The sequence below is a fragment of the Mandrillus leucophaeus genome, unplaced genomic scaffold, assembly GCF_000951045.1.
Source record: "Mandrillus leucophaeus isolate KB7577 unplaced genomic scaffold, Mleu.le_1.0 Scaffold141, whole genome shotgun sequence".
In the NCBI taxonomy this organism is placed as follows: Eukaryota; Metazoa; Chordata; class Mammalia; order Primates; family Cercopithecidae; genus Mandrillus; species Mandrillus leucophaeus.
The window spans coordinates 2,043,043-2,069,883 of NW_012101377.1; the positions used below are offsets into that span (position 1 = coordinate 2,043,043).

The 26,841-nt window shown below is 42.8% G+C and overlaps 1 protein-coding gene across 3 annotated transcripts in view; it reads left to right on the forward strand.

Moving 5' to 3' along the window:
* The window catches only part of KPNA6 (karyopherin alpha 6 (importin alpha 7)), a 70,582-nt gene that overhangs the window by 20,861 nt on the left and 22,880 nt on the right, over nt 1-26,841 (forward strand). Inside the window, exon 1 of one of the 3 annotated variants that reach the window (XM_011974035.1) lies at nt 15,989-16,089. The exons of the other annotated variants lie outside the window; for them this stretch is intronic. Within the exon in view, the coding sequence (XP_011829425.1) occupies nt 15,996-16,089 (94 nt within the window). The 5' untranslated portion in view covers nt 15,989-15,995. Of the gene's footprint in view, nt 1-15,988; nt 16,090-26,841 lie in introns of those variants that run through there. 3 annotated transcript variants of the gene reach the window in all.

Consider the following 26,841-nt stretch of genomic DNA (forward strand, 5'->3'; position numbering starts at 1 on the left):
TTTTGCGACAGAGTCTCGCTCCGTTGCCCAGGCTGGAGTGCAGTGGCGCAATCTTGGCTCACTGCAACCTCTGCCTCCTGGGTTCAAACAATTCTCATGCCTCAGCCTCCTGAGTAGCTGGGATTACGGGCCCCTGCCACCAAGCCTGGCTAATTTTTTGTATTTTAATATAGACGGGGTTTCATCATGTTGCCCAGGCTGTTCTCAAATTCCTGAGTTCAGGCAATTCTCCTGCCTTGGCCTCCCAAAGTGCTAGGATTACAGGTGTGAGCCAACGTGTTCAGCTGGCCTCATCTTTTTTTTTTTTTTTTAAAGCTGTTTGCATTTAACTTATTTATTTATTTATTTTTGAGACAGAGTCTCACTCTGTCGCCCAGGCTGCAGTATAGCGGCGCAGTCTCAGCTCACTGCAACATCTGCCTCCCAGATTCAAACAGTTCTCCTGCCTCAGCCTCCTGAGTAGCCAGGACTACAGGCGCATGCCACCACGCCTGGCTAATTTTTTGTATTTTAGTAGAGATAGTGTTTCACCATGTTGCCCAGGCTGGTCTCAAACTCCTGAGCTCAGGCAATCCGCCCAGCTCAGCCTCCCAAAGTGCTAGAATTACAGGCCTGAGCCACCGCTGCCGGCCTTAACTTAATTTTTATGGCTGTATTTGCTATGTAACTTTTAATGCAGTTTACTTGCTTACATACATTGTATCAAATTACAATCCAATTTGGTAGTTTGTATAAAAACAATGTAATCAAAACTTTAAAAATCATTCAAAACTAGAATTTATCCAACAGAAGTAAAACAATACAATTAAAAATTATTTTGTGAAGTTTTAGACTTTTGCTTGATAATGACCAAAGCCCAAGTCACACAATCCACTGAGGATAAAACATAAATAACATTCATAATGCAGCCAGCAGGCATGCACAGGCCATCTCGTGCCATATCGAGATCCAGCGATCAATCAAGAGAAAGTTCCCCAGTCACGGCCGCCTGGTCACCATAATTTTGTAGCATAGATCCTGCATATATTTTGTCTGCCTTTGATGAAGTCACTGTCAGTCCTGCTCATGTAATAGTAAGATTTTGTTGGGTAAGGTTGACCTTTGAAGGGCTGCGTACCATTCTAATACCTAACTTTTTTTCTTCCTTGCCGACAAACCTATTTGCCCTTTTGGATGTGATGCTGCCCCCATTGAGAGTGTATGCCTTTTAAGAAATTATTTATGCCAGATGTTTCAGAATCCTAATTTTTTGAATTTTAGAAAGTCATTATGGTACATATAACTTGTATAACACATCCAGTGAGGTCTGGGATAGAAACCTGTATGGTCAAATATTATGAATATTTCTGTAGCAAAAATATCCAGTTGTAGGCTGTTCGCAAACTCCTGGCCTCAAGCAAGCCTCCTGCCTCGGCCTCCTAAAGTGCTAGAATTATAGGTATGAGCCATCGTGCCTGGCCTTCAGAGCCCCTTTGATTTCAGAATTCCAGGTATGGAATTGTGGACCATGAATTAAGATAAATATATAAGGAACAGGTTTGTGGAGAAGAAGATGCTTTTTTTCCCCCCTCCATTTGAGGTACTTACAGACGTGATTGGAAGGAACCCATGTTCCCTCTAGGTCTTAGGTATAGATTGCAGAAGTCATCAGCAGTTGTTTATTTATTTTTTGAGATGGAGTTTTTGCCCTGTTGTCCAGGCTGGAGTGCAATGGTACAATCTTGGCTCACTGCAACCTCTGCCTCCTGGGTTCAAGTGATTCTTCTGCCTCAGCCTCCCAAGTAGCTGGGATTAAAGGGGCCCGCCACTGCACCTGGGTAATTTTTGTATTTTTAGTAGAGACGAGGTCTCACCGTGTTGGCCAGGCTGCTCTTGAACCCCTGACCTCAAGTGATCCACCCGCCTCGGCCTCCCAAAGTGCTAGGATTACAGGTGTGAGCCACTGCATCTGAACAGTCATCAATATTTAAATCACCCAATAGGCTATAATTTTCTAGTGAGTCATGATTGGAATTGCCCACTTTGAGGTGAAGTAAAGGGGGAAATAGGCCCTTTTTTAAACCCCTGGTCATTGGTTCCTTAAGTGTAGCTTTTAAGAGAATGAAGACAGAATGGAAGGATAAAGATTAAGAGAAAGAACTGAGTGTTGGAAGGAAAAGGAAAAACCAACGTTTAATAGAAAGCAAGAAAATAATGGTTTTTTCTTTGACCCTAACTTCCTGAAAATTTTCCTTATAAGGAATTTAGGCCTTTCACTGCAGGAGGTGAGAAGAAAAAAGGAATACCATTGATTCAACATTTAGGCCCTAGATACTTTCACATCACCTCATTAATCCTACAGGGTCCTATAAAGTTTATTGTGCCCATTTTATTTTATTTATTACTTTCTGAAGACTTGTACTATAAGAAATATCCCCGTTTTAGAGAGGCAGAAGCAAAACTCTAAGATAGTGGGTAATTTGCCCACAGTTACACAGTTGGGTTTGGAACTCAGTTCACCTGACTTCCAAATCAGTGCTCTTTTGACTACATCACGTTGGATCGAGTTGATAGAGTTTAAGGGTGAACACTGGATGTTTGTTCATGGCGTGTCTTCTGCGGGTGGAGAGGATTCTTTGTGTGGCCTTTCAGCCTGGCTTTTCTCTTCCATTTCACCCTGGGCCTTTCTCACATGAGGCCTTAGAAGATTGCCTCCTAAATCTAACTCCCTCGTTTTTGATGAATACATACAGGTTAGAGAAATCCCTGTTTCCATTTTGTCAGAGGGGCTGTTGGAAAGACTCTTTCTTGTATTGTTGCTAAGAGCTAAAACGAAGAGCTAGTCAGAGGGGTTTGTGTAATTCAGCTGACAGACAATGCAGAACCCTCTTTGTCTGAAGACTGGAGTTGGAGGTGGAGGGTACTGCAGAATAGAGGTCAGGTAGCCAGCAGTTTTGCTATTCGATCTCAGAGGCATTTTGCTGTGTGGACCTTTGTTTTTATGCCTCTTTAACCAAACTTGTCTTGTGCCCCAAACCCTTCAGAAATATTAACCATCTAGCCTTCAGAGACCACTTCAGAGCTTACCCACTCAGTAAAGAGAGTTCTCACTCCCATTCTCTGAACTCATTGTACAGTTACATTCATTATCTTTTGTATTCTTAGAGCTGTGAGACTAAACTAAGTTGTAAAGTTTCCTGAAGGTAGAAACCATTAGTGCCTATTTGAGATAGTTTGGAGATAACCATTTGGTTATCCCCAACACGCACATACGCACACACAATGCAAGTGCTTAGAAGCTATTCAGTGTATATTTTTGTGCTGGCTTAAATGGAAATTGAGCTTTTTCATTTTCCTGCTTTAATTTGTTTTAATCCCTTATGGTACCTAGTGGTAGTGGCAGTGAAGTGTTCCTAGGAAGGTAAGAGCCACCTGATTCTATTTCAAAAGAGATAGTTGGAAAATTTCTTTTGGAGAAACTGTTTGGACTATAGTTATCCTAGTCTTCTCCTGTGTCTCCCCTCCACCTCTTACTTCCCTTCCGTAGATCTGAGCCTTGTATTTACACATTTATATATACACTCAAGGGCCAAAGGACTGGTAAATCCCAAGAGAGAATTAGGATTAGCAAACTAGAAGAACTAGGAATATATTTATTTTTTATATTTTATATATATATACACACACACATATATATATTTTTTTTTACTTAGACCCTGAACTTTGAATACATAGTCATGTGTGCAGGAGATAGTTTTCCCCGGGTGGCCTTTAGCTAAACCACCTAGTTTATAAATTTAGCTTTGTTTCCTGGAGTGATTACTGTTCAGCCCAGTCCATTGAAGATTCTACTAGAATATGAGCAGCCTTATTATGGTCCCATTGTGGACTGGCCCAATTGTCCAGTAGAAGAGTAGCCTCTGCCATTGTCTTGGTGACTCGCAATTCTGACAGGTTTGCAAATAACACCCTGAGAGCCTCATGCTGCCAGATCTGTTTCAAACTGTTTTCTCGTTTGCAGCATTTCCTGTTCATGAAGCTCTGAGAGAAATTCAGGAATTTTGAAAAGTCGTCTTCAAATCTAACCCTACTTTACCAGCATAGCATTTTATTGTTTGCAAAGTACTTGGGTATATATTCTCATTCAGTCTTCACTGTGACTCTGAGATAGTCTGGGTAAGGGTATGAAAATTAAGATACCCAAGTTGCACAGTTGTTAAGTAGTAAGACTAAGAATTAGATCTGTCTTTGTAGCCCTTTGCACCAGTACTACACGATTTCCAATATACCTGTTGGTGGTCTATCCAGCACAGCTACCTTCTGTCAATACTAGATATTTCCCTCCCTCTCTCCCTCCCTCCTTTCCTTCCTTCCTTTTTCTTTTTTCTTTCTTTTTTTTTTTTTTTTTTTCTGAAACAGGCTCTAGCTGTGTTGCCCAGGCTGGCTGGAGTGCAGTGTGAGATGTCAGCTTACTGCAACCTCTACCTTCCAGGCTCAAGCCATCTTCCCACTTCAGTCTCCCTAGTAGCTGGGAGACATGTACCACCATGCCTGGCTGATTTTTGTATTTTTTTAGTAGAGATGGGGTTTTGCCATGTTGCACAGGCTGGTCTTGAATTCCTGGGCTCAAGCAATCTGTTAGATTCAAATGGGGTTGTTTTTGTTTTTCCTTTGAGGTGACAGCCTTCAAATGACTACCTAACTACTTGCCAGTTCCTATAATTTCTGTTGCTCTGCATATTAGTGTTTGTATCATTTGATATTTGTAATTTTTGTTGTTGTTGTTGTTTTTTTGAGATGGAGTCTCGCTGTCGCCCAGGCTGGAGTGCAGTAGCGCGATCTCGGCTTATTGCAGGCTCCGCCTCCCAGGTTCACGCCATTCTCCTACCTCAGCCTCCTGAGTAGCTGGGACTACAGGCGCCCGCCACCGCGCCCGGCTAATTTTTTGTATTTTTAATAGAGACGGGGTTTCCCTGTGTTAGCCAGGATCTCCTGACCTCGTGATCCACCCACCTCGGCCTCCCGAAGTGCTGGGATTACAGACGTGAGCCACCACTCCCGGCTTTATTTTTAGTAGAGACGAGGTCTCACTATGTTTCCCAGGCTTATATTCCTTGTTCAGGGCAAGAACTGGATCATACCTCGTGTGACAGATTGAATCAAATGTGTGGTGGAATTGAAAAGCAGCATTGACACTCCTGGGAGCACACTCCTTCCAGGAAACAACAAAGGAGTCCTGTGGTTGGTATGCTGTCAAGTAAGGTATATGTAATGGTGGAAACATTGGCTCTCATCAGAAATACCTGGTTTAATCTCTCCCACTTATTAGCTGGGTTCTTCTGCAAGTTATGCCTCAGTTTACCTACCTCTAAAATGAGAGTTCTGTGTGAGTCTAAGCTAATAATCAAATCCTTACTAAATCAATTATCAATCAAATATGAATTTTGCCTCAGAATGCCTCCCTCTACAAATACTAGAGATTGACTTTGGGGTATTTGAAAGATATTTCAAATATAATATCTTGGTTTTTAGTCTGGATTTCGTAAATAAAGATTTTGTTTTTACCATGGCCAGTGATTTTGGAAAGCATTCTAGACTGAACTTGAGAAGACTGCTTCCCAGCTAGTAGAGAGGACACAAATGTGACTTTCTTGGCAAAGCATTGTGATCCTTGCCTGCCTTGGTGCCTAACAGAGGTCTTCTCCCAGCAGGTCATGGAAAATAAGTAACTTGACACAGGAAAGGAACTTGTATACTGCAAGCCAATTGGTTTGATAAGTTGATTTAATCACAAAAGTCATTAACATTGAAGGTATCTCAGGCCAGACACGGGGGCTCATGCCTGTAATCCCAGCATTTTGGGAGGCCGAGACTGGCAGATCACTTGAGGTCAGGAGTTCGAGACTGCCCTGGCCAACATGGTGAAACCCCATCTCTACTAAAAATACAAAAATTAGCCAGATGTGGTGTCGCACGCCTGTAGTCCCAGCTTCAGGAGGCTGGGGTGGGAGAATCACTTGAACCCCAAGATTGCACCACTGCAGTCCTGCCTGGGCGACAGAGCAAGACTGTCTCAAAAAAAAAAAAAAGTCAAAGGCATCTTGAAGTTCATTAAGAAAGGGCTCGTGTGGATCATTGATTTGTAAGAAAAAATAGGGGGCCAGGCACAGTGGTTCACATCTGTAATCCCAGTGCTTTGGGAGACCAAGGCGGGTGGATCACCTGAGGTCAATAATTTGAGACCAGCCTGGCCAACATTGTGAAATCCCATCTCTACTAAAAATGCAAAAATTAGCCAGGCCTGGTGGTGGACATCTATAATCCCAGCTCAGGAGGCTGAGTCAGGAGAATCGGGAGGTGGAGGTTGCAGTGAGCCAAGATTACGCCATTGCACTCCAGCTGGGTGACAAGAGCGAAACTTCATCTCAAAAAAAAGAAAAAAAAAAAAAAAACTTAGGGGTACATCTTCATGGCCTTGGAGTAGGCAATGATTTGTTAGATAAGACGCCGAAGGCTGGGCACGGTGGTTCACACCTGTAATCCCAACACACCTGTAATCCCAACACTTTGGGAGGCCAAGGCAGGAAGATCACTTGAGGCCAAGAGTTCCAAGACCTACCGCGCCTGGGTGGGCGAGGTGGCTCAAGCCTGTAATCCCAGCACTTTGGGAGGCCGAGATGGGCGGATCACGAGGTCAGGAGATCGAGACCATCCTGGCTAACAGGGTGAAACCCCGTCTCTACTAAAAAATACAAAAAGCTAGCCGGGCGAGATGGCGGGCGCCTGTAGTCTCAGCTACTCGGGAGGCTGAGGCAGGAGAATGGCGTGAACCCGGGAGGCGGAGCTTGCAGTGAGCTGAGATCCCGCCACTGCACTCCAGCCTGGGCGACAGAGCGAGACTCCGTCTCAAAAAAAAAAAAAAAGGTTCCAAGACCAACCTGGGCAACAAAGTGAGACCCTGTCTCTACTTCTATTTTTTAAAGTAAAAAAAGATTTAACAAAGAAGTTGTGTGTGTATATATATGTATAGACTTAGTTAAAATTTAAAACTTTTGGCCAGGTGCAGTGGCCCACACCTATAATTCCAACACTTTGGGAGGACAAGTCAGGCAGATTGCTTGACCACTGCACCCCACCTCTTTTTCTTCTAATTTTCTGGCTCCCTGTCAGGGAATCCAACCTGGTCTCCTGTGTGACAGGTAGGGATACTATACAAATGAGGATATATTTTCACTTTCTTGATGGTGTCTTTTATTTACTTTTTACATATATATAGATTTTTTTTTTTTAACTTTTTTGAGACGGGGTCTTGCTCTGTTGCCCAGGCTGTAGTGCAGTGACGTGATCGCGGCTCACTGCAATCTCCACTTTCTAGGTTCAAGCAATTCTCCTGCCTCAGCTTCCCAAGTAGCTGGGATTACAGGCATGCACTACCACACCTAGCTAATATTTGTATTTTTAGTAGAGATGGTGTTTCACCACGTTGTCCAGGCTGGTCTTGAACTCCTGACCTCATGTGATCTGCCCACTTTGGCTTCCCAAAGTGGGGATTACAGGCATGAGCCACTGTGCCCGGCCCAGTGGTGTCTTTTAAAGCATTAAAGTGTTTCATTTTGTTTTGTTTGAGACAGTATCTCGCTCTGTCGCCCAGGCTAGAGTGCTGTAGCGTGATCACAGCTCACTACAGCCTCAACTGCAAGGGCTCAGGCAATACTCTTATCTCCCAGGTAGCTGGGACTACAGGCACATGCCCCCATGCCTGGCTTTTTGTATTTTTTATAAAGGTGGGGTTTTGCCGTCTTTCCCAGACTGGTCTCAAACTCCTGGGCTCAAGTGATCTGCCCGCCTCAACCTCCCAAAGTGGGAATACAGGCATGAGCCACCATGTCCAGTCAGTGCAGCCATTTTATTTTAAAAATATGGGGTCCCACTCTGTTGCCCAGGCTGGTCTCAAACTCCTGGGCTCCAGTGATCCACCTGCCTCAGCCTCCAAAAGTGTTGGGATTACAGACATGAGCCACGGTGCCTGGCCCCAAAGTATTTTTTAAAGTGGTTGCATGGCTGGGCGCGGAGTTTCACACCTGTAATCCCAGCACTCTGGGAGGCTGAGGCAGGTGGATCACTTGAGCCTAGGAATTTGAGACTAGCCTAGAAAACATGTTGAAACCTCATCTCTACAAAAAATATGAAAATTAGCCAGGTGTGGTGGTACACACCTGTAGTCCCAGCTACTTGGGAGGCTGAGGTGACAGGATTGCTTGAGTCTGAGAGGTTGAGGCAGCAGTGAGCCATGATTGTACCACTGCACTCCAGCCTGGGTGACAGAGCAAGACCTTGTCTCAAAATCATGGAGGGTTAGAAGGCAGTAGGATAACAAAGTGCTGAACGAGGCCAGGCACAGTGGTTCATACCTGAAATCCAGCACTTTGGGAGGCCAAGGCCAGAGGATCACTTGAGCCAAGGAATTCATAACCAGCCTGGGCAACATCACAAGACCTAGTCTCTACAAAAAAAAAAATTTACTTGGATATGGTGGCATGGGCCTGTGGTCCCAGCTATGTGAGAGGCTGAGGTAGGAAGATTGCCTCACGAGGTCGAGGCTGCGCGGAGTTGATTGTGCTACTACATTCCAGTCTGTATGACAGAGCAAAAACCTGTCTCAAAAACAAAACAAAAAAGCAAAGTGCTGAAAGAAAAACCGTCAAGCAAGAATTCTATATCTGGCCAGGCGGCATGGGCATGGTGGCTCACCCCTGTAATCCCAGCACTTTGGAGGTCGATGCAGGCAGATCACTTGAGATCAGGAGTTTGAGACCAGCCTGGCCAACATGGTGAAACCCCATCTCTACTAAAAATACAAAAATTAGCCAGGTGCAGTGGCAGGTGCCTGTAATCCCAGCTACTGGGGAGGCTGAAACAAGAGAATTGCTTGAGGCTGGGCATGGTGGCTCATGCCTGTAATCCCAGCACTTTGGGAGGCCGAAGTGGGTAGATCACCTGGGGCCCGGAGTTCAATACCAGCCTGGCCAACATGGTGAAACCTCTTCTCTACTAAAAATACAAAAATTATTTTTTTGTATTAAAAAAAATGGGTGGTGAGCCCCTGTAGTCCCAGCTACTGGGGAGGCCAAGGCGGGAGAATCATTTGAACCCAGGAGGCAGAGGTTGCAGGGAGCTGAGATCGCACCATTGCACTCCAGCCTTGGCGACAGTGCAACGCTTCATCTCAACAACAACAACAAAAAAACTATATCTAACAAAACTGTCCTTCTAAAATGAGGGAGAAATTAAGTTGTTTCTAGATGAACAAAAACTTAGGGGGCTCGTTAACCACTAAACCTGCAGCGACTTACGCCTATGATCTTAGCACTTTAGGAGGCTGAGGCAGGAAGATCACTTGAGTCCAAGAGTTCAAGACCAGCCTGGGCAACATAACAAAACCCCGTCTCTACTCAAAATACAAAAATTAGCCAGATGTGGTGGTGCGTGCCTATAATCCTAGCTACCTGGGAGGCTGAGGCAGGAGAATTGCTAGAACCCGGGAGACAAGGGCTACAGTGAGGTGAGACCATGCCACTGCACTCAAGCCTGGGCAACAGAGCAAGACTCTGTCTCAAAAAAAAAAAAGTGCTATAAAAAGAATGTACTGATACATGTTAAAACATGGACGAACCTCAAAATTATTACACTAAGTGAAAGAAGCCAGTCAAAAAAGACCACATATTGTATGGTTCTGTTTAAATGAAATGTTCAGAGCAGGCAAATCTGTAAGAAACAGAAAGTACCTTAGTGATTGTTTACAGCTTAGGTGGGTGAGCACTGGGGGTGACAGTTAAAGAGTTAACGGGGTTTCTTTTTTTTTATTTAATTTAATTTATTATTGTTTTGCTTTTTTTTTTTTCCTTTGAGATGGAGTCTTGCTCTATTGCCCAGGCTGGAGTGCAGTGGCACAGTCTCAGCTCACCGCAACCTCCGCTTTCCAGGTTCAAGCGATTCTCCTGCCTCAGGCTTCTGAGTAACTGGGACTACAGGCACGCGTGACCACTCCTGGCTTATTTATTTATTTATTTTATTTATAGACAGAATTTTGCTCTTGTTACCCAGGCTGGAGTGCAATGGCGCAATCTCAGTTCACTGCAACCTCTGCCTCGCGGGTTCAAGTGATTCTCCTGCTTCAGCCTCTGAAGTAGCGGGATTACAGGCATGCGCCACCACACCTGGCTAATTTTGTATTTTTAGTAGAGATGGGGTTTCTCCATGTTGGTCAGGCTGGTCTCGAACTCCTGACCTCAGGTGATCTGCCCCCCCCCTCAGCCTCCCAAAGTGTTGGGATTACATGTGTGAGCTACCACGCCCAGCCAATTTATTTTTAGTAGAGATGGGGTTTTGGCATGTTGGCCAGGCTGGTCTCAAACTCCTGACCTCAAGTGATCCACCCACTTCAGCCTCCCAAATTGCTAGAATTAAGGTGTGAGCCACCGTGCCTGGCCATTTGTGTTTTTTTTAGAGGCAGGGTCTAATTATGTTGTCCAGACTGGTCTTGAACTCCTGGGCTCAAGTGATCTGACCGCCTCAGCCTCCCCAAAGTGCTGGAATTACAGGTGTTACCTGCCATGTCTGGCCATAGAGTTATGGGTTGTTTTTTTTTTAGGGTGATGAAGATGTTATAAAATTCTGCTGATGGTTGCCCAGCTCTAAATATACTAAAAATCATACTAAATATACTAAAAATGTATGGGTTGTATGGTATATGAGTTACATCTCAATAAACCTGTTACCAAGGGAAATAAGAAGAATAGGACTTCTTTGCCAACAGGACACTTAAAAGTCTGAACAAAGAGATAAGATCACTTAAAAATTCTAACATGCTGTTTAATTTGTATTAACAGAATTTAACCAGAGGCTCCAAACTGGTAGTCTGTAGGCTGCACTTGGCTTGCAACAGATGTGTCTTACAGGGACTAATATATTTTTCAAAAATGGAACAAACATTAAACAGTTGGCTGTATATAAAATCCACATTTCTAGCTTCTCTCTCTCTCTCTTTTTTTTTTTTTTTTTTTTTTGAGATGGAGTTTCGCTCTTGTTGCCCAGGCTGGAGTGCAAGGGAGTGATCTTGGCTCACTGAAACCTCCTGAGTTCAAGTGATTCTCCTGCCTCAGCCTCCTAAGTAGCTCGGATTACAGGTGCCCACCACCACACACGACTAATTTTTTTTGTATTTTTAGTAGAGACAGGGTTTCACCATGTTGGCCAGGCTGGTCTGGAACTCCTGACCTGAGGTGATCTGCCCACCTCGGCCTCGCAAAGTGCTGTGATTACAGGTGTGAGCCACCTCGCCCTGCCTCCAGCTTCTCTTGAAAATCATATCTAGCAAATCTAACAAATGGGACTTATGTAAGTTACTCCTATGTGGGTCTCATTCACAATGATGGAAACCTTAGTAATTAGAGCTATGTGAAATGAAATGGGTTGCTTTTGTATTAATATGTTATAACTGGTAGTACTCAGACATAGGTTATAGGTCAGGGAAATAGAACAATGATTCAGAGTATCACAGAAGAAATCAGACTAATAATCTAAATCTATTCTGATTCAGCCCGTGGATTCTGTTTGATAAAGTGGGAAGTTACATGGAATAAGCAGAATGAGATTCTCTAGGCATTTATTCGTCCCCAATTCATTACATTTTGAGTGAAGATATGGTTAGAAGAGACATCATACACTATTACTGCCAGCCTTTCTGGTTTTCAAATCAAAGCCTAAAGGGCAGACCCTAAAGCCTTAGGTATTATTAATTCTTGAAGCCAAGTTTCAGAAATACTTTGCTTTCCTTCTCGAATGAGTAATAGAGGAGAAAAGGAAAATAAAATAAAACAATTTAAAAAGAATTACTTTGTTTTCCACATATACTCGAGTGTTCTCTTCAAGGACAATGAAAATTATGGAAGTGCTCATTTTACTTTATTTTGGATACCAGGTAGCTGACAGGCCAAAATGCCACTCTGGTTTAATAATTCAGTGGTTCTTTGGGTTCTGCTTACTGCATTCATCTTCCCCCACTTTTTTTTGTTTGTTTTGAGACAGGGTCTTGCTCTGTCACCCAAACTGGAGCACTGCGGTACCAGCACGGCTCACTGTAGTCTCAAGCTCCTGGGTTCAAGCAATCCTCCCACCTCAGTCTCCCAAGTAGCTTGGGACCACAGGTGTGCGTCACCACACCTGGCTAATTTTTGAAATTTTTTTGCAGAGACAGGGTCTTGCTAGGTTACCCAGGCTGGTCTCGAACTCCTGGGCTCAAGTGATCCTCCCACCTTGGCCTCTCAAAGTGCTAGGATTACAAGTGTGAACCACTGCACCTGGCTTCTTCCCCCATTTTCTATATAAATTTGTATATTCCTAGTCCAGATTCTTGTTTTATTTTTATTTCGTTGAATTTATTGTAAACTAATTCAGATTCTCTAGAAAACTGAAGTTTAAAATGTTAGATGGAACATTTGAGGGCATGCTGTGTACTTTGCTGTAGACTCAAAGATAAGTAAAAGAATTCTTGTTCTCAAAGATTTAATAATCTAGAAGTGAGGTGATGAGGGTGTAAACTAAAATTTACTGGAGGTGGTCAGTAGGAACCAATTTGGAATAACAGATAAAAATCAGTTTACTGAATTGGGGAGAATGTTCATGGCTGACTCCAAGACCAGGTGAATGGTGATGGCGTTAACTGTGAAATAGGGAAGAGAGGCCAGGCACAGTGGCTTACGCCTGTAATCCCAGCACTTTGGGAGGCTGAGGCGGGTGGATCACTTGAGGTCAGGAGTTTGAGACCAGCCTGGCCAAAATGGTGAAACCCCATCTCTACTAAAAAATACAAAAAATTAGCTGGGCATGGTGGTGTGCACCTATAATCCTGGCTATTCGGGAGGCTGAGGCAGGAGAATTGCTTGAACCTAGGATGCAGAGGTTGCAGTGAGCTGAGATGGTGCCACTGCACTCCAGCCGGGGCGACATAGCAAGACTCTGTCTCAGAAAAAAAAAAAAAAAAAGAAGGTCCTTATTATAGGATACATACTAAAGTAATTGGGTGAAGTGCCAAGTGATAACATTTACAACTTTCAAATCCACTAAGATTCAATTTTTAACTGTTAAAATATAGCTATATTATCATATATACATCTGATAGAATAATGTGATGTTGTTAAAAATCATTGAATCTTAGTGGATAATTTATAGATTTTATTGTACTATATCAAACTTTCAATGTTTAAGCAGTTCGTGGTGGAAACAGAAAAAATAGTTTGGCTCTTCATGAGAACTGAGAAATGGGGCAGTAGCTGAGGGACAATGAATGAAAAAATACACTCACAAGTGTCTGACTGGTTCTCAGTATGAGCAATCACAGGTGGTGAGATTCCTAGAGCTGTTCCTACAGTGTGTTTTTAGCTTGCAAAGTTACAACACTACCCAAATTTTGCCATCAACTTTATATTAATTTACAGTAAATAACTAATAGGTAGACCAGTTAAAAGACAGCAAAATTTAAGCCAGTCTCTTTGTTTTCTTATGGCATCTTTGATAAGAAACTGGGCCAGGTAAGATTTGGAAGAACATCTGTGAAATCTTTGGATTTAGTATTGCGTCTATCACTTGTGTATTGTGTGTTATCTTCTCACCTATCACATCCCAGCATCATGGCTGGCTTTACCTGCTTTGGGAGAATTTTGATTTAATTAATCCTGATGTTGTAGGTGTTAGTCCATACATGTGCTTCAGGTTTGTGGTTGCTTGGATCTGTGGTCTCGGGTGAGAACTCATTGTATTAGGAAAACTTGTACTGTGAAGGTGAGTTCCTATAAAAATCTGGTATGGTGGTAGAGGGGAGGCTCTTAAGCAAGAGGGAGCAAATGCAGAGTCCTCTTTGAGTTTAGATGCATCTTTAGTAATGGTTTTCAGTTGCTCCTGTTCATATGCACTAATTAGAAAATTGATTGCTGGTAACTCTCGAGTTAAAGTGATGATGAGTAAATAGATCAAGATGGGTAAAAGCTAGTCTAAGGTCAGGAGCCAAATTGAATATAATTTTACCTTTGCAGGGGGGTGGAAAGTAGTTAGGTTAGATGAAAAGAGGAGAATTTCTAGTGAAGGAGTGGCCAGCTTAAAAAAAGTGATTTCAGCCTGGGAGAAGGTAGGTTTCTTACATTCTTGAAGGAAGAGGCCAAATGTTGGGAGATAATAGTTTGTTTTTATCTTTTTAAAACCTCTTTTCCCAGTACCACTAAGTAGCCTTTAATGCGTTATGGTGAGTTGTAAAGCTTACTAACTGTAGCATGTGCCCAACAGTCAATCAGCCTGAGTTTAAAATGTTTATGAATCTCAAAATGTTAAACATACCAGTGATTAAATGGAGCACTATGGCAATCTTGCTACTCACTAATGTGTGACCTGAGTGAGCCTCAGTTTTTTCATTTATCCACTAGGGCTTTTTCTTTTTTTTTTTTTTTTTTTTTTTTCAGTTTTTTTTTTGAGACGGAATCTCACACCATCACCCAGGCTGGAGTACAATGGCGCGATCTTGGCTCACTGCAACCTCTGCCTCCCAGGTTCAAGCAATTCTTCTGTCTCAGCCTCCCAAATGGCTGGGATTACAGGCACCCACCATCATGCCTGGCTAATTTTTATATTTTTGTAGAGACAGGGTTTCACCACATTGACCAGGCTGGTCTTGAACTCCTGACCTTAGATGATCCACCCGCCTCAGCCTCCCAAAGTGTTGGGGTTACAGGCATGAGCCACTGTGCCCGGCCTATTAAGTGAAACTTAACCTTTCTTATTACAGGTGTGTCCTTGTGTCTCATGAAAGCAATTTACTTTGATGTCGCTTTTGCCTAGGTCTAAAGACAAGGCTTTAGTTAACTTGAATTTGGTATCAGACACTGGCAGGAGCCGCTGCCGCCTTTAGATTAATTTGGTCCTATATTAGTTTGCGAGGGTCACTATAACAAAGAACCATAGATTTGGTGGTTTAAACAACAGAAATGTTTTCTCACAGTTCTGGAGGCTAGAAGTCTGAGATCAAGTTGTCTGAAGAGGTCAGGTGTGGTGGCTCATGCCTATAATCCCAGCACTTTGGGAGGCCAAGGCAGGAGGATCACGGAGTTTGAGACCAGCCTGGTCAACATGGTTGAGACCCTGTCTCTACTAAAAATGCAAAAAATTAGCCAGGCATGCTGACCCATGCCTGTAATCCCAGCTACTCAGGAGGCCGAGGCAGGAGGATCGCTCGAACCCCAGAGATGGAGGTTGCAGGGATCTGAGACTGTGCCCCTGCATTCCAGCCTGGGTGACAGAGCAAAACCCTGTCTCAAAAAAAAAAAAGTTGTCAGAAGGGTTGGTTTATTTTCAGCCCTTTGTTGACTTCTGTATAGCTGTCTTCATGTTCACATGCTGTTCTCTGGTTTTAAGGATACCAGTTATTGGATTAGGGCATACCCCAATAACCTTATTTACCTTAATTACCTCTTTAAGGACTCTATCTTCAAATATAGACACATTTTGAGGTATTGGGTTTAGGACTTCCTAATATGAATTAGGAACAGACATGATTCAGCCATTTTAGGGCCCCTACCTAATTTGTATTATCATTGCTAGCTCTTTGGTTTTAAAAGCTTAGAAAGTGCATGGCAACATTAGACTTTTATTCCCTAGAAATGAAACGTATGACTTCAGAGACCTATTCACTTTGAGAGAGTTCCTTGACTAAGAAAACCCAAAGACGGTCTAGGACAGTCAGATGCTAGAAAAGGTTTATTTGTATTATGAATTTTAAAAAATTCATCCACAGCAAGTAAGGGAGTACATAATGGAAAAAGCCATTGGCCTGCTGGATCCCTGAGATTCCAGATGTGCTTTTGCAGATGTTCCTCTTTCCAATCTAACCTCCCTTGTCTGCTTCCCCAGTGAAGTCATAAGCAAATATTTGTGATAGTTTCTTGTCACCATGGTGACTAAAGAAGCTCAGCATGGCTGTCCTCCCAGGTTCACTGTCAGCTGTGCTTGAAGGAGAGGCTAGTGTCCAGGACAGCCCAGGCTCAGTCATGAAAAGCCATGTGTCAGGTAATAGGGGACAGCAGTTCATAGTGCTGCCTTCAGAAATCTGTTCTCTACTCTGTTAGTCTCACAGGGATAATCAGGGGCCTCAAAGGGAGTACAGAGGCACAGACACAGCTCACTTGCAGCTTCAACCTCCTGGGCTCAAGCAATCCTCCTGCCTCAGCCTTCCAAGTAGCTAGGACCACAGGTGCACGCCACGATGTCCAGCTAATTTTGGTATTTTTTTGTAGAGATTGTGGTTTCACCATATTGCTCAGGCTGTTTTTGAACTCCTGGGCTCAAGCAATCTGCCCACTTTGGCCTCCCAAAGTGCTGGCAGTACAGACTTGAGCCCAGGCTACAATGCCAATTTAAAAACAAATTATTCCAGCTTGGGCAACAGGGAGAAACCCCATCTCTACTAAAAATACAAATATTAGCCGGGCATGGTGGTGAGTGCCTGTAGTCCCAGCTACTCAGGAGGCTGAGGCAGGAGACTGGCATGAACCCGAAAGGCGGAGGTTGCAGTGAGCCGAGATCGCACCACTGCCCTCCAGCCTGGGCGACAGAGCAAGACTCCGTCTCAAAAAAAAAAAAAAATTATTAGTGGTAAAATATATGTAACAAAATTTTCAATTTAAGTGTACAATTCAGTGGCATTAATTACAGTTACAGTGTTATGTGACCATCATCACCATTATCTATTTCCAAACATTTTACTATCCCTAACAGAAATTCTGTACCCACTAAGCAGTAACTCCCTATTTTCCTCTCCTCTCAGCACCTGGTAACCTCTAATCTTCTTTCTGTCTTTGAGTTTGACTCTAGGTACCTCATGTAAGTGGAATAATTTTCCTTTTGTGTCTTGCTTATTTCACTTAGCATGTTAATTTCAAAGTTCAATCATGTTGTAGCGTGTGTTAGACCTTCATTCCTTTTTATGGCTGAATGATATTCCATGATATCCATATGCAGTAGTCCTTGCCTTATCCACAGGGGATATGTTCCAAGACCTCCAGTGGATACCTGTAACGACAGATGGTACCAAATCCTATATACTATGTTATTTCTTATACATACATACCTATGATGAAGTTTAATTTATAAATTAGGCACAATAAGAGATTGAGAACAACAATAAAATAGAACACTTAATATGCCAGCACCATCATCACTTTTGCACTTTGGGGCCATTATTAGGTAAAATAAGGATCACTTGAACACAAACACTGCAATATTGGCTACTAACTGGCAGTGTATACAGTGTGAATACACTGGACAAAGGGATGATTCATGTACCAGGTGGAATAGAGCGGGTTGGCGTGAGATTTCATCATGCTACTTGGAATAGTATGAAATTTAAAACTTATGAATTGTTTTCATCTGGAAATTTCCGTTTAATATTTTCAGACCACTGTTGTCCATGGGTAACTGACACTCTGCAAAGCAAAACTGTGAATAAGGGAAGAATAGTATAAAAGTAGAATTGCTGGATTATATAGTAATTCTGTTTAATTTTTTTAGGAACTACTATTCTGTTTTCCACAGTGGCTGTACCATTTTCGACTCTTATCAGCAATCCACGAGGTTCTAGATGCTAGCCAACGGGTGCTTTTATTATTCTTATTCCATCCTAGTAGGTGTGGAGTAGTATCTCATTGTGGGTTTTAAAAGTCTTTTTTTATTTTTTTGAGACGGAGTCTGGCTCTGTTGCCCAGGGTGGAACGCAGTGGTGCAATCTCGGCTCGCTGTAACCTCCACCTTCCAGGTACAAGCAGTTCTCCTGCGTCAGCCTCCCGAGTAGCTATGATTACAGGGTTGTGCCACCATGCCCAGCTAATTTTGTATTTTTAGTAGAGATGGGATTTCTCCATGTTGGCCAGGCTGGAGGGTCCCCCACCCTTAGATGATCTCCCCACCTCGGCCTCCCAAAGTGCTGGGATTACAGGCGTAAGCCACCACACGCAAATTAAAACTTTTTTTTTTTTTCTTGTAACAGAGTCTCACACTGTTGCCCAGGCTGGAGTGCAGTGGCACAATCTTGGCTCACTGCAAGCTCCGCCTCCCAGGTTCATGGCATTCTCCTGCCTCAGCCTCCCATGTTGCTGAGACTACAGGCACCCGCCACCACACCCGGCTAATTTTGTTGTTGTTGTATTTTTAGTAGAGGCAGGGTTTCACCGTGTTAGCCAGGATGGTCTCAATCTCCTGACCTCATGATCCGCCCACCTCGGCCTCCTGAAGTGCTGGAATTACAGACGTGAGCCACCGCGCCCGGCCAAAACTTTTTTATATACTTTTTTTCAGTCAGCTTTCACAGGTTGAATCATTGTGGGTTTGATTTGTATTTCTTTTTTTTCTTTCTTTCTTTTTTTTTTTTTTTTGGAGCTAGAGTCTTGCTCTGTTTCCCAAGCTGGAGTGAAGCAGCACGATGTCGGCTCACTGCAACCTCTGCCTCCTAGTTCAAGTGATTCTCCTGCCTCAGCTTCCTGAGTAGCTGGAATTACAGTCACCTGCCACCATGCCTGGCTAATTTTTGTATTTTTAGTACAGACAGGGTTTCACCATGTTGGCCAGTCTGGCCTCAAGTTATCTGCCCGCCTCGGCCTCCCAAAGTGTTGGGATTATAGATATGAGCCACCCCGCTTCATCTGGCTAATATTTCATTGTATAGAATGTATAAAATATTTCATTCTCTATACAATGAAATATTTCTTCCTCCACTGAATGGACATAATATCCTTGTTGAAAATCAGTTGGGTAGCCATAGATGTAAGTGTTTATTTCTGGACTCTCAATTCTATTCCATATATCCATATGCTTATCCTTATGCCAGTACCACACCGTTTTAATTACTGTACCTTTGTAGTAAGTTATGAAATCAGGACATATGAGTCTTCCAACATTTTAAAGAATGTCTTCCTTAATTTCCATATATTTGTGAATTTTCCAGTTTTCCTTCTGTCACTAATTTCTGGCTTCATTCCATGTAGTCAGAGATATTTATTTTATATGACTTCAGTCTTCCAAAATTTATTGACGCTTTTAGTGGGCTAACATATGGCCTATACTGGAGAATCTGTACTTGAGAAGAATGTGTATTCTGCTGTTATTGGGTGGAATGCTTTGTATATCTCTCTTAGGTCTACTGTATAATTTTGTTTAAGTCCTCTGTTACTCATCGATCTTCTGTCTAGGTGTTCTGTTCATTATTGAACATGGCTTATTAAAAGTCTCCAAATATCTGTAGACCATGGTTGATGGGGACAAAAAAGTCTCCAAATATTTTTCTGCACTTCTGTCAGAACTTGCTTTATGTTTGGGGACTTTTGTTTATTGCATATGTTTTATAATAGTTTGATGAATTGACCATATGATGTCCTTTCTTTTTGGTAACAGTTTATGACTTAAAGTTTGTTTTGTCAGATATTCATATAGCTATTCCAGCTCTCTTTATTCCCTTCTCATTGCCTTTTGTGTATATTTTTAATTTTTATTTTGTGTGCATGTAGTTTTTTAGATATTTCCTTGTGAAAACCATGGGGATTACACTTAATATTCTAACTTTGTAACACTCTAGTTTGAATCAATACCAGCTGAATTCAGTAGCATACAGAACTGCTCATGTACAGCATTGTTCCTCCTTTATGCTGTTATCATCACAAATTGTATCTTTAAACATTGTGTGGCCAATAATGTAGATTTGTAATTATTTTATGCATTTATCTTTTTAATCATGTAGGAAATGAAAAGTTACAAACCAATGTATAGTAATAGTGGCTTTTATATCTGCCCATATAGTTACCTTTATCAGAGATCTTTATTTCTTCATCTGGCTTCAAGTTACTGTGTCCTTTCATTTCAACCTGAAGGGCTCCCATTAGCATTTCTTTCTTTCTTTTTTTTTTTTTTTTGAGACAGAGTCTTGCTTTGTTGCCCAGGCTGGAGTGCAGTGGTACAATCACGGCTCACTGCAGCCTGAACCTCCCAGGCTCTAGCAATCCACCTCAGCCTCCCAAGTAGCTGGGACTACAGGTGTATACCACCACGCTTGGCTTATTTTTATATTTTTTTGTAGAGATGGGGTTTCACCACGTTGCCCAGGCTGGTCTCAAACTCGGCTCAAGTGATCCTCCTGCCTCAGCCTCCCAAAGTGCTGAGATTACAGGCCCAACCAGCATTTCTTGTAGAGCAGGTCTAGTGGTAACAAAGCCCCTCAACTTTTGTTTATGGTGAAATGTCATAATTCTCACTCATTTTTGAAGGACAGTTTTGTCAGATATAGAATTCTTGCTTGACGGTTTTTCTTTCAGCACTTTGCTTTTTGTTTTGTTTTGTTTTTGAGACAGGGTTTCGCTGTGTCACATGCTGGAGTGACAGCGCAATCACGAGTAACTGCAGCATCAACCTCCTGTGCTCAGGCAATCCTCCTGACTTAGAGGTCTCCCAGGTAGCTGGGACCATAGGTGCATGCCGCCATGCCCAACTAAATTTTAAAAAATTATTTGTAGAGACAGGGTCTTGCTCTGTTGCCCAGGCTGGTCTTGAACTCCTGGGCTCAAGTAATCGTCTGGCCTTGTCCTCCCAAAGTGCTGGGATTACAGGCATGAACTACTGAACCCAGCCTCTTTTTGGCACTTTCTTATTCTACTGCCTTCTGACTTTCGTAATTTCTTTTCTTTTTCTTGTCTTTTTTTTTTTCTTTTTTTTTTTTTGAGACAGGGTCTTGCTCTGTCGCCCAGGCTGGAGTCTAGTGGTGCAACCACGGCTTACTGCAGCTTCAACCTCCTGGGCTCTGGTGATCCTTCCACCTCGTCCTCTTGAGTAGCTGGGATTACAGACATACACCACCATGCCCAGCTAATTTTTGTACTTTTTGTAGAGACGGGGTTTTGCCATGTTGCCCAGGCTGTTCTTGAACTCTTGATCTCGAACGCAAGCCATTCGCCTGCCTTGACCTCCCCGAGTGCTAGGATTACAGGCCTGAGCCACTGTTCCCAGCCACTGTTCCCAGATGATTTCTAATGAGAAATCATCTGTTGATCTTATTGGGCATCCTTTGTATGTGATAAGTCGCTTCTTTCTTGCTGCTTTCAGGATTCTGTCTTTGGCTTTCAACAGTTTGATTATGTGTCTCAAGGTGGACATCTTCTTTTTCTTTTTTGAGACGGAATCTCACTCTGTCACCCAGGCTGGAGTGCAGTGGCATGATCTGGGCTCAGTGCAGTCTTGCCTCCCGGGTTCAAGTGATTCTCCTGTCTTAGCCCCCCGACTTGCTGCGGTTACAGGCGTGTTCCACCATGCCTGGATAATATTTGCTTTTTTAGTAGGTGCCACCATGCCTGGCTAATTTTCTTTTTTCTTTTTTTTTTTTTTTAGTATGGACACAGGGTTTCTCCCTGTTGGTCAGGCTGATCTCGAACTCCTGACCTCAGTTGATCCACCTGCCTTGGTATCCCAAATGTGGGTATCTTCTTTAGAGTTCATTGAGCTCCTTCATTTGTAGATTCATGTGTTTTATTTAATTTGGTAAGTTTTTGACCATATTTTTTCAAATATTCTACCTCTTTATCTTCTGCTTTTAGGACTCCCATAATATGTATATTGGTCTCTCTTTTTTTTTTTTTTTTTTAGAAGGAGTCTTGCTCTGTCGCCCAGGCTGGAGTGCGATCTCAGCTCACTGCAACCTCCACCTCCCGGGTTCAAGCGATTCTCCTCACCTCCTGAGTAGCTGGGATTATAGATGCGCGCCACCACGCCTGGGTATTCTTTTTGTATTTTTAGTAGAGACGGGGTTTTACCATATTGATCAGGCTGGTCTCAAACGTCTGACCTCGTGATCCACCTGCCTCAGCCTCCCAAAGTACTGGGATTACAGGAGTGAGCCACTGCGCTTAGCCCCCCTACTTTTTTTTTCAATAGAGACGAGATCTTGCTATGTTGCCTAGGCTGATCTCACACTGTGGGCTCAAGCTGTCTTCCTGCCTCAGCCTCCAGAATTGCTGGGATTGCAGTCACGAGCCACCATGCTGGCCATATTGGTCCTTTTAATGGTGTTCCATGGGTCCACTCGATTCTTTTCATTTTTCTTCATTCTTTATTCTTTCTGCTCCTCAGATTGGATAATTTTAATTGATCTGTCTCCAAGTTTGCTTTTTTTTTCTACCTGCTCATATCTGCTGTTGAACCCCTCTAGTGAATTTTTTATTTCAGTAACTGTACTTTTGAGCTCTAGAACATTTGTTTGGTTCCTTTTTATCGTTTCTTTTTGTTGATATTCTCATTCATATATTGTGTTTCAGATTTCCTTCAGTTCATTGTCCATGTTTTTCTTTAACTCTTTGAGCATATTTAGGACAGTTGTTTTAGAATCTGTCTAGTAAGTCCAGTCTCTGGGCTTCCTCAGGGATGGTTTCCTATTTTTATAAAATTATTTAAAATAGAAACAGGGTCTCCCTGTGTGACCCAGGATGGTCTCTAACTCCTGGCCTCAGGCAGTCCTATCATCTTGGCCTCCCAAAGTGTTGAGATTATAGGCTTGAGCTACCACACGCAGCTAGAAATGGTTTCTACTTTATTCCGTGAATGGGCCATGCTTCCCTGTTTTTTTGTGTGTCCACGCGCCTTGTTATTTTTTAAAGACAAGTTTTAAATGGCAAAAAAGTTATTTTGTGTTTATCTGCCATATCTAGTGTTTTTCATTTTGTGGAGATCCGAGTTTCCATCTGGTATCCTTTTCCTTCTACTTTGAAGAATTTTAGCATTTCTTCAGTGCAGGTCAGCTAGAGAAGTCGTCTCTCAGCTTTTGTTTATCTGAAAAAGTCTTTATTAATAATATTTTTAATTTAGCTCATGACCTGCTGAATTGCTTTCATTTCAAAAAGTATCTTTGTTGGATATAAAATTCTAGTTTACCAGGTTTTGTTTTGTTTTTTCCGGAACATTAAAAATGTTTTGTTGTTTTCTGAGTTAGGTTTCTGACAAGAAGCTAGGCCATTCTTATCTTTGGTCGTCTATACGTAATAGGTCTTTATCTGGCTGCTTTTAAGATTTTTAATCTTGCTTAAGGATTAGTATAACTTTTAGGGTTAATGGGATTAGATCTGGAAAATTTTTAGTTTTTTGTTTTTTTTTTTTTAGACGGGGTCTCACTCTATTGCCCAGGCTGTAGTGCAGTGGCATGATCTTGGCTCACTATAACCTCTGCCTCCCAGGTTCAAGTGATTCTCCTTCCTCAGCCTCCTCAGTAGCTGGGATTACAGGCACCAGCTACCACGCCTGGCTAATTTTTATATTTTTAGTAGAGACAGGCTTTCACCATGTTGGCTAGGCTGGTCTGGAATTCCTGGCCTCAACTGATCGTCTGCCTTGGCCTCCCAAAGTGTTGAGATTACAGGCGTGAGCCACCATACCCTGCCAGTTTTAAGTCTTTGCTTGTAAATGCTTTTCTGTCCCTCTCTCAATTTTTTTTTTTTTGCTATGAATCCAGTTACTAATATATTAGAGCACTTGATGCCATCCTACTATCTACTGAAGTGTCATTTCTGGATCTCACTTTTGACTGATTTTTCTCCTATGAGTGACAATTTTTCTGCTTCTTGGCGTGTATAGTACTTTTTGTTGTTTGTTTGTTTGGAGACAGTCTCCCTCTGTCACCAGGCTGGAGTGCAGTGGCACGATCTCTGCTCACTGCAGCTTCCACCTCCCTGGTTCAAGCGATTCTCCTGCCTCAGCCTCCCGAGTAGCTGGGACTACAGGTGCGTGCCACCACGCTCAGCTAATTTTTATATTTTTAGTAGAGATGAGGTTTCACCATATTGGCCAGGATGGTCTCAATCTCTTGACCTCGTGATCCACCGACCTCAGCCTCCCAATGTGCTGGGATTACAGCCGTGAGCCACCACACCCCAGCTGTTTTTGTTTTTTTAGAGACAGGGTCTCACTCTGTTGCCCAGGCTGGAGTACAGTGGTGAAGTCCTAGCTCACTGCAGCCTTGAACTCCTAGTTTCTTCAAGCTCTCCTCCCACCTCAGCCTTCCAAAGTGCTGGAATTTATAGGCATGGGCCACCATGCCTGACTCTGGCCCATAATTTTTAACTGGATTCCAAGCATTGTGAATTTTATGTTTTTAATGTCTGGATTTTGTTGTCTTTTTTTAATGGATGTAGGATGTTTTATAGCTGTTCTGTTTTAGCAGTGTAAGGCTTGTTTTTAAGCTTCAGTAGTAGCCTTTTCAGGGAATAGTTTCATCCCACTACTAATCCATAGCCCTTCTAGGGTCTCTACTATGCCCTGAGTGACCATGGAGAAATCTCTATTCAGATTTGTCTAAAGTCTCTCAGCCCTGTGTGAGCTCTGGGAACGGTTGAGCTTACGTACAGCTTCTCAGTTGCCTTTTGCATGACTCATGGAGCTTCACCCAGCATGTATGCATCCTTAGTCTTCAGCAAAGATTAAGGGAACCCCAAACAGATTTCCCAATTTTTTTTTTCTGCCTATTTCTCTCCTCGCTGGAATGCTGTCTCACTGTTTTCAGCCACCTCAGTCTCACTGAAGTCTCTAGTCTCTCCTCCACTAGTGAGATTTCCGTGGTGCTGTTTGGGACTCCTCTTCTGCTATAGAATGTGCCTCTGGGCAGAAAGCCAAGGAGACAAGTAGGGCTCACTTAATTTGTTTCCCTCTCTTGGAGAATCACAATTCTGCATTGCTATTGCCCGATGTCTGAAACAGTTTATAGCAACAGGGGAAATCCTATCCCTCTTATTCCATCATGGCTGGAAGTGGAAGTGATAACCGTATTAATATCCAACAAAATTAAAAGGGCAACAAAGGGCATTGTTAAGGAATAATTTGGCTCACTTTATAACACTTCTATTCACAGTCAAGATACAACAGTTCTAAATTTGTATGCTTCTAATGAAAAATAGTATTAAAATACATAAAGCAAAATTAAACTACAGGGTAAAATGGCTACATTCACTATAGATAAGGAAAACATTACTGAAGTGAAACATTAATAGAAGAGTTGGACAACATGATGGGTGTGGTGGCTCATGCCTATAATCCCAGCACTTTGGGAGGCTGAGGCAGGGGGATCGCTTGAAGACAGGAGTTAAAGACCAGCCTAGATAACATAGTGAGACCCCATCTCTACAAAAAAAAACTTAAAAAATAGCGGTAGTATGAGCCTGTAGTTGCAGCTACTCAGGCTAAGGCAAGAGAATTGTTAACCCTGGAAGTTGAGGCTGTGGTGAGCCATGATCGTGCACTGCACTCCAGCCTAGGCAATAGAGTGAGGCCCTATCTCAAAAAATAAATGAATAAATAAAGAACAACATGATGACAACTTAACTTAATGGACATGATATTCAGAAAGCTATGCATCATAATTTAAGAATACAGATTATTTTCAAGCACACATGGGACACTTATGTAAATTGAGTAAATCAAAAGTAATTAGATATTTAGAACTGAATTACAATACAAATATTAATTTGAATGAAATTTATAAGCCTTAGAAAGGTAATATAGAAGTATAGTGTGGTGCCAGTCACAGTGGCTCACGCCTGTCATCCCAGCACTTTGGGAGGCCAAGGTGGGCAAATCATAAGGTTAGGAGTTTGAGACCTGCCTAACCAACATGGTGAAACCCCGTCTCAACTTAACTACAAAAAATTAACTGTGCATGGTGGTGGGCACCTGTAGTCCCAGTTACTAGGGAGGCTGAGGCAGGAGAATGGTGTGAACCCGGGAAGCGGAGCTTGCAGTGAGCCGAGATTGGCCACTGCTCTCTAGCCTGGGAGACAGAGTGAGAATCCATCTCTTAAAAAAAAAAAAAAAAGATGAGCCGGGCGTGGTGGTGCACGCCTGTAATCCCAGCCACTTGGGAGGCTGAGGCTGGAGAATCACGTGAATCCAGGAGGCAGAAGTTGCAGTGAGCCAAGATCGTGCCATTGCACTCCAGCCTGGGTGACAGAGTGAGACTCCGTCTCAAAAAAAAGTATAGTGTAAACATTAAATACTTAGGTATACAACTTAAATTAGAAAAAATGTAGAAAGGAGATAGAAATCATACAGTAGAGAAGACTCAACAAAGCCAAAACTTAAATCTTTCAAAAGACTAAAATCAAAATAGTCAAGTCGGCCGGGTGCGGTGGCTCACGCCTGTAATCTAACACTTTGGGAGGCCAAGGCAGGCAGATTACAAGGTCAGGAGATCGAGACCATGGTGAAACCCCATCTCTACTAAAAGTACAAAAAATTAGCCGGGCGCGGTGGTAGGTGCTTGTAGTCCCAGCTACTCAGGGGACTGAGGCAGGAGAATGGAGTGAACCTGGGAGGCAGAGCTTGCAGTGAGCCAAGATCACGCCATGGCACTCCAGCCTGGGAGACAGGGTGAGACTCCGTCTCAATAAAAAAAAAAAAAAAAAAAAAGGTCAAGTCTCTGGTGAAGTTTCTCAACAACAAAAGAGAGCACAAATTAGACAATATTAAGGATGAAGAAAGTACATAGCCACAGACAACTGATTTAAAAGAACATGAACAGTCTGGGCATGGTGGCTCACGCCTGTAATCCCAGCACTTTGGGAGGCCGAGGCAGGCAGATCACCTGAGGTCAGGAGTTCAAGATCAGCCTGGCCAACATGGTGAAACCCTGTCTCTACTGAAAATACAAAAATTAGCCGATGTCTTGGCAGGCTCCTGTAGTCCCAGCTACTCGGGAGGGTGAGGCAGGAGAATCATTTGAACCTGGGAGACATAGGTTTCAGTGAGCCA